This window comes from Oncorhynchus tshawytscha, linkage group LG05, assembly GCF_018296145.1.
Source record: "Oncorhynchus tshawytscha isolate Ot180627B linkage group LG05, Otsh_v2.0, whole genome shotgun sequence".
In the NCBI taxonomy this organism is placed as follows: domain Eukaryota; kingdom Metazoa; phylum Chordata; class Actinopteri; order Salmoniformes; family Salmonidae; genus Oncorhynchus; species Oncorhynchus tshawytscha.
In genome coordinates, this window is record NC_056433.1 from 46,992,565 (window position 1) to 47,006,333 (window position 13,769).

A 13,769-nucleotide genomic window follows, 5' to 3' on the forward strand; every position below is an offset into this window, starting at 1 on the left:
GACCTACCTGAACTCAACCATATTGTTCCTGACCTACCTGAACTCAACCATGTTGTTCCAGACCTACCTGAACTCAACCATGTTGTTCCAGACCTACCTGAATTCAACCCCATATTGTTCCAGACCTACCTGAATTCAACCCCATATTGTTCCAGACCTACCTGAACTCAACCATGTTGTTCCTGACCTACCTGAACCCAACCATGTTGTTCCAGACCTACCTGAACTCAACCATATTGTTCCTGACTTACCTGAACTCAACCATATTGTTCCAGACCTACCTGAACTCAACCCCATATTGTTCCAGACCTACCTGAACTCAACCATATTGTTCCTGACCTACCTGAACTCAACCATATTGTTCCAGACCTACCTGAACTCAACACCATATTGTTCCAGACCTACCTGAACTCAACCATATTGTTCCAGACCTACCTGAACTCAACCCCATATTGTTCCAGACCTACCTGAACTCAACCATATTGTTCCAGACCTACCTGAACTCAACCCCATATTGTTCCAGACCTACCTGAACCCAACCATATTGTTCCAGACCTACCTGAACTCAACCATATTGTTCCAGACCTACCTGAACCCAACCATATTGTTCCTGACCTACCTGGATGGTTCCTAGCCTATTCTTTGGCATATGACACAGAGTAGAAGCAGTGGAATGATGGCTGACTGCCTGACTCCACCATATCTTGGTTGAAGGACATAAAAGCTATAACACTGATCAAAAGCTATTCCTCTGAGTGTAGACAGGATTACAAATGTGTGCACATCCTTGTCATTTAAGTGAGAGGGAGAGAGAGAGAGAGAGAGAGAGAGAGACATCAGATGGTGTCACGCTTCCATTCACAGTCAACCTAAATATGCAGGGAGAGCTCTGCAGATGTTGTTGTGAGGATACAGAATCAATAGACCATTTATTTTGGTATTGTCCTCAGGTAGCCTGTTTCTGGTCTCAGGTTCAGAAATGGCTGAAAATGCATAGCACTGATCTAAAATTGACCCTAGAAAAAGCACTGTTGGGAGATCTGGAGAGACTGGGTCAGTCAATTTCTAATATACTAATACTCTTAGTAAAAGTATTTATCTTCAACACGCAATCTGTAGATTCTATTCGATTAGATAGATTGAAATTGTACGTTAAACATAACATAGTTGAAAGATATGTGTTGCGTAGAAACACGAAGTGGGTGGCCAGCAGAGATAGATGGGATGGGCTGAGGGAAGCTGAGGGTTGGGATGGGGAATTGGAGACAAGTGGGAGTGGAGTTGCTGTGTGAGAAAAATAACGATGGTCAAAAGATAAAGGGGGGAAAAATTTACAAATAAAACATAATAAAAGTACATTTGAATGACACTAAGTGACAGTGTTTTTACAACTAATGCCGGATTGCCTGAGGCTGATGCCGTGCAGGTGTTTGTACACATGCATATACACACACTCTCATTCAAATAAAAACATACAAATACACACACATGTAATAGTGCCAGACATGCACACAAACATATACAGTTGGCATTGCTGTTATGATTTCAGTTGTTTTCATTTTTTTGCCTTGTTTTTTGCTGCTTTCTTCTGTCTTTTCCTTTTTTCTCTTTTAGTTCTCTTGTTTGTTGGTGCATTGGGGGGTTCTTGGGGATGGGGAATGGAATTCATTGTATTTTTATTTATTTTTTTTCGGGTGGGGGACTGTGGGAGGGGTCTCGAATGGTTGAGGGACAGCTATTGGGAAACTGGGGGGGGGATCTTGGAGGGTTCGGATTTCACAAGATTGTGATCATGAAAAAGGAAACTATGACATATATTGTATATCACTATCATGCACATTGTCTTGTTTGTCCATGTTCTAATACTTTAATGTTACCCCTTTCTTGTGTTCTTTGTAATAAATAATAAAAAAATACAAAAAATATGCAGGGAGACTTTGGGTATTGGGTGAAACAAACACTGTGTACTACACACTGGCAGACACAGGCATGCATTCACAATACATTTGATCATTTTAGTCATTCAGCAGACGCTCTTATCCAGACTGACTTACAGGAGCAATTTGGGTTCAGTGCCTTGCTCAAGGGATAGGAAGTAATCAGGTAGGCCTTTTTAATGACATTTCCACCAGATCAGAGAATTACATTTTTTCCCCTTTCATGCTGAGTGGTTCATGAGGGTGTGGCTGGGGGGGCTTTACTTGGCTCATCGTGCTCTAGCAACTCCTTGTGGCAGGCCGGGCGCCTGCAAGCTGACTTTGGTTTTCAGTTGAACAGTGTTTTTTCTGACACATTGGTGCAGCTGGCTTCCGGGTTAAGCGAGCGGGTGTTGAGAAGCGTGGCTTGTCGGGTCATGTTTCAGAGGATGCATAACTCGACCTTAGCCTCTCCCGAGCACGTTGGGGAGTTGTAGCGATGAGACAAGATCATAATTGAATCGCAATTGGACATCACGAAATTGGGGAGGCAAAGGGGGTAAAATTACACAAAAAAAAAAATGCTATGATGACGTCATGTTAAATTAAAAGGGGCACCACTTGTTTATTTTGAATCAACAAGGAACTATAATTTAGCGACAAGGGAGAAATGTAATTTACCATATCATTCTGTCTGAAGGCAATTAAGTTATTTTCTATCGCCGAGGCAACTCATACTTTATAAACAGGACATCAAGGTAAAGCAATGAATTCTACAGGAGGGATGAATCAACGAAAGATTGGGCCCCTGGTCAAAGGTAGTACAAAGGGGAATAGGGCGCCATTTGGGACACAATCATCACACTAATCATCTCCCTTACATAATGTCCACGCCCCTGGGTTTCCAGGTGAACTCCATCCACGCGGCTCTGACTCGCTGGATGGTGAACCTGCTCTCCCAGATAGTGCCGGACCACTGTGACGACCGGGAGCGAGCCCTCCTGCCGGCGGGACCCCACACCACCGTCATCATGGAGGTTTTCTCTGGTGCCAAGAACCTCTCCCAGAAACTGAACAATTTCTCCAAATATGCCGCCGTGTAAAGCTACTGAACCAGTTCCTGGAGTTGGTCGATAAGGCCTCCGCCTCCGGCACATACGCCCCGCACCCAGACTTTCTATGTACAGCATGCTAACAGGGGTCCTACCATTATCAGTGTTTTGCACTCAAGGATGTGAATGCTAAGCTCTGTGTGTGTGTGTGTGTGTGTGTGTGTGTGTGTGTGTGTGTGTGTGTGTGTGTGTGTGTGTGTGTGTGTGTGTGTGTGTGTGTGTGTGTGTGTGTGTGTGTGTGTGTGTGTGTGTGTGTTTGCGTGCTGACCTTGGGAGATATGTGGGCCAGAACATGGCAAATGAACTGAATTCTTTCTTCTCAAGATTTGAATCAGACAACTTTGTGTCAGAGGTTAAACAAATGGAAGCATCAATGCAAATGTTTGAGAGAGTTGTTGTTCAACAGTCTGATGTTCTAAATTTGTTCAGGGGATGTAACACATACAAAAGCCCAGGCCCAGACAAAATGAGTGGACATGTGTTAAAGCACTGTGCTGAACAACTGGCTGGTGTTTTTACAGACATTTTCCAATCCTCACTCGACCAGCAACACGTGCCAGTATTGTGGAAAAACTCAATAATGATACCAATTCCTAAAGCATCTAATCCCTCTGTGCTGAATGACTACCACCCTGTCGCCTTGACATCCTCAGTAATGAAATGCCTTGAGAAACTTGTGAAAAGTCATATTCTCAGCTTCACCCAAAAGCTTCTCGACCCATTTCAGTTTGCCTATCAGCCAAGCAGAGGAGTTGATGATGCCATTCTTACCCTCCTTAACATGGTCTATAGACATCTAGAGGGGGTATTAACATGGTCTATAGACATCTAGAGGGGGTATTAACATGGTCTATAGACATCTAGAGGGGGTATTAACATGGTCTATAGACATCTAGAGGGGGTATTAACATGGTCTATAGACATCTAGAGGGGGTATTAACATGGTCTATAGACATCTAGAGGGGGTATTAACATGGTCTATAGACATCTAGAGGGGGTATTAACATGGTCTATAGACATCTAGAGGGGGTATTAACATGGTCTATAGACATCTAGAGGGGGTATTAACATGGTCTATAGACATCTAGAGGGGGTATTAACATGGTCTATAGACATCTAGAGGGGGTATTAACATGGTCTATAGACATCTAGATGGGGTATTAACATGGTCTATAGACATCTAGAGCCAATTCCCATGTCAGGGTTCTGTTTGTTGACTTTTCTTCTGCCTTCAACACAATCCAGCCTTACATTCTGGCACAGAGACTCATTCAGGACTTCTCCTTAGATGGGGGCTGGTTTTGTGGCTGTTGGACTTCCTGAGCCAACGCTCACAGCGAGTCAAAATAGGTCCCCACGTGTCGGACACGCAATACCAACACAGGCGCTCCTCAGGGATGTGTTTTGTCCCCACTCCTGTACATCTTGTACACTAATAGTTGTACTAGTTCCCATCCTGACAGACACCTAGTTAAGTTCGCTGATGACAGTGCCTTGATCAGCTGATGATACTGCCTTGATTAGCCTGTTGCACGATGACGAGGAACATCATGGCCCCGGTCCTAGATGACTTTGTAGAGTGGTGTGAGGAATCACAGTTGGTCCTCAATACCAACAAGACCAAAGAGATGTGCATAGACTTCAGGAAGCGTACAACACCTACCTCTGTAACATCTATCAGAGGTCAGAATATAGAGATTGTAAAGGAATACAAATACCTGGGTGTCCTCTTGGACAATAAGCTTCAGTGGAGTAAATGTACAGACCTGATCTACAAAAAGAGTCAACAGAGACTGTACTTTCTCAAAAAGGTTGGATCTTTTAATGTAGACTGTACTATACTGACTCTGTTTTACAAATCTTTCATTGAGAGTTTAACTTTTTGTATTGTTTGTTGGTTTGGCAATGCCACTGTCAGCCAGAGAAATATGCTGAGAAGGATTATCAACACAGCAAGCAAGGTACTTGGAGTCAAACAGACAGGCCTGGATGAGATTTTTAAAGACCCAAGTCCGGACTTTGAACTGCCCTCTCAAGGGCGCAGAGTCAAACAGTCAGGCCTGGATGAGATCTTTAAGGTCAGGGCCCTCCGCAAGGTACTTGGAGTCAAACAGACAGGCCTGGATGAGATCTTTAAGGTCAGGGCCCTCCGCAAGGCTCACAAAATAATTTTAGACCCAAGCCACCCCCTGTACCCGGACTTTGAACTGCTCCCCTCTGGGCGCAGGTATAGGACAGGCCTGGATGAGATCTTTAAGGTCAGGGCCCTCCGCAAGGTACTTGGAGTCAAACAGACAGGCCTGGATGAGATCTTTAATTTTAGACCCAAGTTAGGGCCCTCAGGTATAGGACAAGGCTCACAAAATAGGCCTGGATGAGATTTTAGACCCAAAATAAAGCCAGCCACCCCCTGTACCCGGACTTTGAACTGCTCCCCTCTGGGCGCAGGTATAGGGCACCCCTCAGCAGGAAAAACAGCACTAGACAACAATTTGTGCCAGGTGTGATATTCCTCCTAAATAGCTCAGGCTAATGATCCTATCGACTCAGTAAGGCCAGCAGGCTAGTCTTTAAATAAAATGCATTGGTATGTAACTGTTATGACAGTTGTATTGTCAAATTTGTTCTGTATTTAAACGCCACGTTAAACGTGTACATGACACTGCAACAATAAAGTCAGTGTGTGTGTGTGTGTGTGTGTGTGTGTGTGTGTGTGTGTGTGTGTGTGTGTGTGTGTGTGTGTGTGTGTGTGTGTGTGCGTGTGTGTGTGTGTGTGTGCGTGCGTGCGTGTTTATGCTGCTCAGAGGGAGTGTGGCGATTGGACGGAGTCCTGTCAGATCCTGTTGTCTGACGTGAAGGGCAGTTTCGTGGAGCTGTGCGTCACACTGAACTGCATCCCCCATTGCCCAGCATATGATCTCTAGTAAGCCTGTGATAATCCTTTTACTGTGGTCCCTCTCTACCTTGCAGTAAGCCACCCAAAATGAAAATACCATCCCACTAGGCACTGACGCAAATTCAGTGATTTTTTTGACATTGTATTTAGGTTAAACATTTTCCTTTCACATTGATGAGTTCTTTCAAATCATCAGTAAATAATATATACAATAATTATTTTGTTGAAATGACATGGATTCAACCAGCTTGCAACCAGTGGGGGTGTCATTTGAACATTTGAAGCATCACAGGTTTTTGGTTGATGTGATATACAGAATAATGATATCAGTAGATGAACCTAGCTGCAGTGTAGCAGTGTATCCACTAGAGGCTTTTGATGAAGATGAGGTGCAAAATGACAGGCAGATCCAATTAACTGAGGTCACATGGTGACCAATTAACTGAGGGCAGTCACATGGTGACCAATTAACTGAGGTCAGTCACATGGTGACCAATTAACTGAGGTCACGTGGTGACCAATTAACTGAGGTCACATGGTGACCAATTAACTGAGGTCACATGGTGACCAATTAACTGAGGTCAGTCACACGGTGACCAATTAACCGAGGTCAGTCACATGAGGACCAAATAACTGAGGGCAGTCACATGGTGACCAAATAACTGAGGGCAGTCACATGGTGACCAATTCACTGAGGGCAGTCACATGGTGACCAATTAACTGAAGGCAGTCACATGGTGACCAATTAACTGAGGGCAGTCACATGGTGACCAATTAACTGAGGGCAGTCACATGGTGACCAATTAACTGAGGGCAGTCACATGCTGACCAATTAACTGAGGGTCAGTCACATGGTGACCAATTAACTGAGGGCAGTCACATGGTGACCAATTAACTGAGGGCAGTCACATGGTGACCAATTAACTGAGGGCAGTCACATGGTGACCAATTAACTGAGGTCAGTCACATGGTGACCAATTAACTGAGGGCAGTCACATGGTGACCAATTAACTGAGGGCAGTCACATGGTGACCAATTAACTGAGGGCAGTCACATGGTGACCAATTAACTGAGGGCAGTCACATGGTGACCAATTAACTGAGGGCAGTCACATGGTGACCAATTAACTGAGGGCAGTCACATGGTGACCAATTAACTGAGGGCAGTCACATGGTGACCAATTAACTTATTATTTATTTTATTATTATTCATGCTAGTCATTTGCATCTTCCAGCTCTGCGGTGAGATTTCCCCTAGGTGCAGATCTAGGATCAGCTTCTCCTAACCGTAATCATTAATTGGGAAATGCTAAACTGACCCAAGGTCTAGGCCTAGGGGCAACTTCACCCTTCACTTATTTTCATTCAAAATGAATGAAGTCCAGAGCCAGAAGTACACTATACATACAAAAGTATGTGGACATCCCTTCAAATTAGTGGATTCGGCTATTTCAGTCACGCCCGTTGCTGTCAGGTGTATAAAATCGAGCACACAGCTATGCAATCTCCACAGACAAACGTTGGCAGTAGAATGGCCTTACTGAAGAGCTCAGTGACTTTCAACGTGGCACCGTCATAGGATGCCACCTATTCAACAAGTCAGTTTGTCCAATTTCTGCCCTGCTAGAGCTGCTCCAGTCAACTGTAAGTGCTGTTATTGTGTAGTGGAAATGTCAAGGAGCAACAACGGCTCAGCTGCAAAGTGGTAGGCCAACACAAGCTCACAGAACGGGGACCGCCGAGTGCTGAAACGTGTAGCGTGTAAAAATCATATGTCCTCGGTTGCAACACTCACTACTGAGTTCCAAACATCCTCCGGAAGTAATGTCAGCACAATAACTGTTTGTCGGGAGGATGATGAAATGTGTTTCCATGGCCGAGCAGCCGCAAACAAGCCTAAGATCACCATGCGCAATGCCAAGCACCGGCTGTAGTGGTGTAAAGCTTGCCACCGTTGGACTCTGGAGCAGTGGAAATGCGTTCTCTGAAGTGATGAATCACGCTTCACCATCTGGCAATCCAATGGACAAATCTGGGTTTGGCGGATGCCAGGAGAACGCTACCTGCCCCAATGCATAGTGCCAATGGTAAAGTTCCAGTGAAGGGAAATCTTAACGTTACAGCCTACAATGACATTCTAGACAATTCTGTACAGGTTGGGGAAGGCCCTTTCCTGTTTCAGCATGACAGTACCCCCATACACAAAGAGAGGTTCATACAGAAATAGTTTGGCGAGATCGGTGTGGAAGAACTTGACTGGCCTGCACAGAGTCCTTCCATGATTTGGAATGCCGTCTGCAAGCCAGGCCTAATCGCCCAACATCTAGCGGAAAGCCTCCCCCGAAGAGTTGAGGCTGTTGTAGCAGCAAAGGGGGGACCAACTCAGCATTAATACCCATAATTTTGGAATGAGATGTTCAATGAGCAGGTGTCCACATACTTTTGGTCATGTAGTGTCTTGTTAAATAAAGGTTAAATAAAATGTAAAAAAATATAAAAGTGTAGGTTGTGGATCATCGACTGCAGTTTTGGAATTTGTCTGCAATACTTATTGTTGACCAGCAGGTGGAGGCGGAGGACCCATGGAGTGCTCACTAGCCAGCTCTATTATCAAGCTGATAGGCCATGATGGTAACATCATTGAGCAAACCCTCGGGGGAGGATACTATTCAGCTGGATGGGGTCCTGTGTGCCTTGTTTCATTGTGAAAACATTGATGTAGCAAGACATGCATTCCGTCCAAATCTTCTTTGTTTGGCCTCTGGCAGACTGGAGTCATGGTGGCTCATCCACACACTGCAGAGCCTTTGATGCCCTGGCTACAGTGGGGATTCTGCAGCACAAGTTACTGTAAGTTATTGGTCTTTATTGAGGGTTCACACTCCCTCAGCACTCTGTATCTCCCATCGAAGGATTATTACTGGAGTATTACATTGAAAACACACACACACACATTTGGTTGTCTCTTGTAAAGTGCTTCACTTGCACTCGTAATAGTTTGTCACAAAAGCCCTTTTCGCAACTATAATGTACACAACTGTATACTTAATTGTGTGTGTCAGTTGTGTGTGTGTGTGTCAGTGGGGTCGAGGCCCAGGCCCAGAGTGCAGAGGAGCGGGCCCTAAAGCCAGAGGAGGCCCTCCAGGCAGCGCTGGAGAAGATCCAGGATCTGTGGAGACTGCTACAGGGCAGGCCCTGCCTGGAGGCCAAAGGTAGGTCAACACCGAGACACACCTCAGTGCTAGGTCAATACCATAGGATTGTAGGATCTTAATTTGAGCCAGTTCGTTAATAGGGGGCAAATAATTACTGGACATTTTTGTAGGGGTTGATACATTTGGGGAAATGATGTCATGAATTTCAATGTAGAAATGACAAACTTCAGCCTTTTTAACCTCAAATACACTACACGTTTTAAATCTCCTGCTTTGCAGGAAGGTTCTCCTGCAGCAGGCTGATCAAATTAAGATCCTACATTTGTAGGTCAACACTGTTGGATTTGGGATTTGGACACTCATCTATACAATTTGCATTGCAGTGAGCAAGAAGTCTGTGGCAGTGTTTTTTTAAAGTCAAATGTGTCCACCCCTGAACCCAAAACAGTGAGTCAGAGGCCTGAGACTAGCCCCAAACACACCAAGCCCAAGAAACGCTGAACCTTGAAAACAGTACAGTAGTTTTAGAGGTAATGGGAACTCGGCTCCCCTGTATTTGACAAATGAATGCACAGTGAAGTCTGAGGAGCACATGTCTGGGCATTCAACAGTATTTAATCATTTGTATTTTTTGTTGTTGTTCTGTCATTTGCATGCTATTTGTTAAGCAATCATGTCCTACAGGCTTACTGTTAAGAATTTGTCAGAATTAGTTCTTAACTGACTTGCCAAGTTAAAGGTTGAAATAAAAATACAAAAATGTAAATGGTGTGAAACATGTTGTATGGTTCCTATTTTTAAATTATATTATTATCATTATTATTGATTTATTATGGACCCTATTTACCTTCACACTGTCTAAATTTAGGTGGAGTGTGTCATCAGTTTATTGTATAAATGATACAATAAAAACACTCATCTCTATACTGACTAACATTACTTTACTGAGGAAAAAACTAAACAATCACCGAATAAGATTTTCACACTTCTTCAATCTGATATGAGGGGTGCATATCAATAATCTCAAGTGGCCTCCTCTGTTTCCTTCACTTCATCAGCACTGATAGGAAAGAACTGGAGTGGCAGAATCAGGTTCCCTGGTACCCACCACACAGCTCTTTAAACCAGTGCAGCCACTTCAGACAATTGAGAGGCACCCGAATTAAGATGCTTCCCTTTCTCTCTGTCTACTACATCATCGGCGAGTCAGTCTTCCGCTCCTCTTTGGTTTCTCCTCCTTTTGGGATGGGACTGGCTGGAGCCAGGTTTGGAGCTGGGGTGGGTAAGGGTGAGGGGTCACGGGGCAGGGTGAGGAGGTCCGAGGGGAGGGTGAGGACCAGTGCTGGGCGTTCGGTGCGGAGGGTGTGTAGCAGCTGGAGGAGACGGAGATGGATGGCGGCCGGGGAACCAGAGAGGGAGTCCAGAGATGCCTTCAGAGCCTCGCAGGCTGCCCTCTCTCCCTCTGCTGCAATCACCTACAGAACAGGGAGGAGGGGAGCCTAGGGTTAGAGGTCAAGGGTCCCAAGTTGGCAACGCTTGTTGTTTCGCTTTTGCTGTTTATCTTACCTCCCTTCTGACATGCGTTCCTGCCAACGCACGCGCACACACATATACGTGTGTGTGTGTGTAGGCTTGAATGGCTTAAATACAGAAGACACATTTCAGTTGAATGCATTCTCTTTCCCATTGTACACATACACACCAAAGAAACTGATGACATACCTTGATTTGGGCTTGTCTCTTAGCCTCAGCCTCTGCCGCTAGGCTTTGCTGCAGCTCAATGGGGAGAGAAAGATCCTCTCTGAAATGAACACGGTGAAGAGCGCACACACACGTCAGCAAGGTGAAGACACAAGTTGACCATTCCAACATGTACCGTGTTCTTTAAACATTCGCTTAAGACACCACCAGCCAACGTGGCAACTCGTTGCCTCGTCTAGTTTCGGAAATGTTACAAATGCCTGTATGTAAATGAGCCACCGATGAAAGTCTTACATTTCTGCTCTCTCCACCTTGATCCCCCACTGACAAGCTACAGAATCGATAGCCACCTGTAGATTGAGATGTAAAGAGCAGAATGATTCATACTCCACCATCCATTCACTCACAAACATTCCTGGACAATCCATGTGATTTTACACCGCTCAATACCAAATTCCACAAATAACCTGTCAATATCAAACATCAATATCCCACCTGGGTTCAACTAATATTGGAAATCATTTCAAATACTTTGTCTGTGCTTGATTGAGCTTGCCTGACTTAATGGAACAATTAGATTAGTCCAAACCCTACCAATTAGTCCAAACCCTACCCATTTGGCATTCTAGGTTAGAGCAAAGACAAATTCAAATAGCATTTGAACCCAGGTCTGGTCAATATACAGACCCATACAAAGACTGTACAACAGGTTAGGTACCTGGATCTCCTGGGCGATCCTCTTCCTGTCCAGCAGGATGTGGGTGAAGTCGTGGTGGGCAAGAACGTCTCTGTCTGCCACCTGTACCAGGGCCTGCAGCACGGTACTCACACCCGACAGGGCCGTGCTGCACAGAGCCACATTCTCTATACGGTAGTAACACACCGCGCTCAGCTCCGTGCTCACCAGATCCTTGGTCACCACCTGGACACACGCACGCACGCGCGCGCACACACACACACACACACACACACACACACACACACACACACACACACACACACACACACACACACACACACAGGAAGAAACACACACATTGCAGCAGTAAAAGATTCATGCTCAGAGGAATTTGGGGGGGAATATTTGATGTAGATTGTAGTTTTTTCTGTAGGCTGTCAGAGGAGTTACCGTACCGTGTGAGCTGGGACCTTGAGCATTTTTAGACGGATGTCCACTTTCTGGAAAACATCCAGTAGTGGGAGGTAGAAAAGTAGACCTTGGTCCCGAATGGACATACAGTAGAGAGAGATTGGAGGATATTTTTTTACACACGGTGTCATGGACACGCACAGTTTGATAAGCATGTGGGCTACAGGGCTCGTTCACAGGAGTTGTGCTGTGTAAAGTGTTACCAATTGCCTTTTCAAATCCATTTCAGAAATTCAGAGATTGTTTGATGCATGCCTCGTACCTAGCCCAAGACAATTCTTTCATGTTTGAAAAAACGTGCCAGACGTGACATTTTCCTGTCATACCATTTTACGAGTAACCCCCTATGTGTGTCCCTAAGACAATCCCATTACGCTTAAAACACTATGAATGACTCAACGAGTCCTCAAGTAATATAATAACAAGCACAAACCTGGTCCCCTGGGTCTCCCTCGCAGTAGGTGACCCAGTCTGAAGATCACAGCTCTTTCATGCTCCCTCACAACCTGTCAGTCAACATAGTGACGAGCTGTCAATCAAGACTTTGCCTTAACGGAATAACACACAGAAAGACAGCCCACTGTGTCGTTCAATGAAACATAACAGATCACACATTTTCACTCCAAAGTTGATACTATTCTTACCAAAAAAAATGGGGGTGCTGAATCCTTGTAAATGTCGTCATTCACCAGATACTGTGCCTTCATTCTACACTATAGAAATCTACCATTTGGTGAGTGATGTCCAACTCTGAAATATTGCTTGAACATTTTTTACACAGTCATCATCAAGTTGTTATACTGTGTCATGTGGGCGGCAGGTAGCCTAGCAATTAAGAGAGTTGGGCCAGTAACCAAAAGGTCACTGGTTCGAATCCCCGAACCATTCTGCCCTTGATTAAGGCAGTTAACCCCCAACAACAACTGCTCCCCGGGCACCGATGACATGGATGTCAATTAAGGCAGCCCCCCGCACCTCTCTGATTCAGAGGGGTTGGGTTAAATGCTGAAAACAAATTCAGTTGTGCAACTGACTAGGCATCCCCTTTCATTCTGTGTTGTCTATGTAATGGAGGTAGAACATCCTTACCTTCACACAGAACCAGATGGAGATGGGAAAGAACAGAATGACCAGGGTTAGAGCCAACACCATGAGTAGCCACTCACACACTCCAAGACTCCTCGGCTTCACGCCTGGTGAGGACAAATACCACGATTCACACTCACAGTAAGCTAATGTCCTTATCAAAGATATCATCATTTAAAATCAAAGACCAGGTCCCATATTCAAAAGAGTCTCAGAGTAGGAGAGACCCCCCCCTCTCTCTTATTCATTATGACTGCAAAGGTAAAACTGTTCCTAGACCTGTATTCCTACCCTACGATGCTTTGCGAATAGGGGTCCAAATATTGATGTTTAGAAACATGTCTTACCTTCCTCCTGCCATTCACTCTCTAGTAGCACCATGAACTCCTCGTTCTCCTCTCCCCTCTCTTTCTCTCTCACATTATCCACATCCACAACAGTAGACGTGGACTTGACTGGCCTGTCTATCTCTTTATCCGCCTCTCCGTTGGTCTCTGCCTCCCGGGTATCCCTTTTTGGCCCCTCTCTCTTCTCATGTTCCTCAGGGAGCCTCACTGTCTTGGTGCCCTTGTGATGGCGGCCCCTGGAAGTCGGAGACCTAGAATGTTCTCTCTTAGCCACCCTCCCTGCTCGCGGAGTGCGGCGAGGGGAAGCTGACTCCGGACGTTTCTCCATCCCTCTTGGAATCTCTGTGATGAGAAGAAGCATCCAACCCAAAGCTAGTGGTGGTTTCAACTGCCCTTCTCTTCCTCTG

General features: G+C 45.2%; 1 protein-coding gene across 1 annotated transcript; it reads right to left on the reverse strand.

Annotated features, from left to right (window-relative positions):
• Positions 1-9,673: 9,673 nt before the first annotated feature.
• Positions 9,674-13,769, reverse strand: nphs2 (NPHS2 stomatin family member, podocin). The gene is made up of 8 exons (XM_024422522.2): positions 13,363-13,769; positions 13,019-13,122; positions 12,363-12,435; positions 11,914-11,996; positions 11,498-11,701; positions 11,074-11,129; positions 10,801-10,879; positions 9,674-10,553 (listed from the first exon to the last, which is right to left on the reverse strand). The coding sequence occupies exons 1-8, from the start codon at positions 13,721-13,723 to the stop codon at positions 10,269-10,271; spliced, it is 1,245 nt and encodes a 414-aa protein (XP_024278290.2). The 5' UTR covers positions 13,724-13,769; the 3' UTR covers positions 9,674-10,268.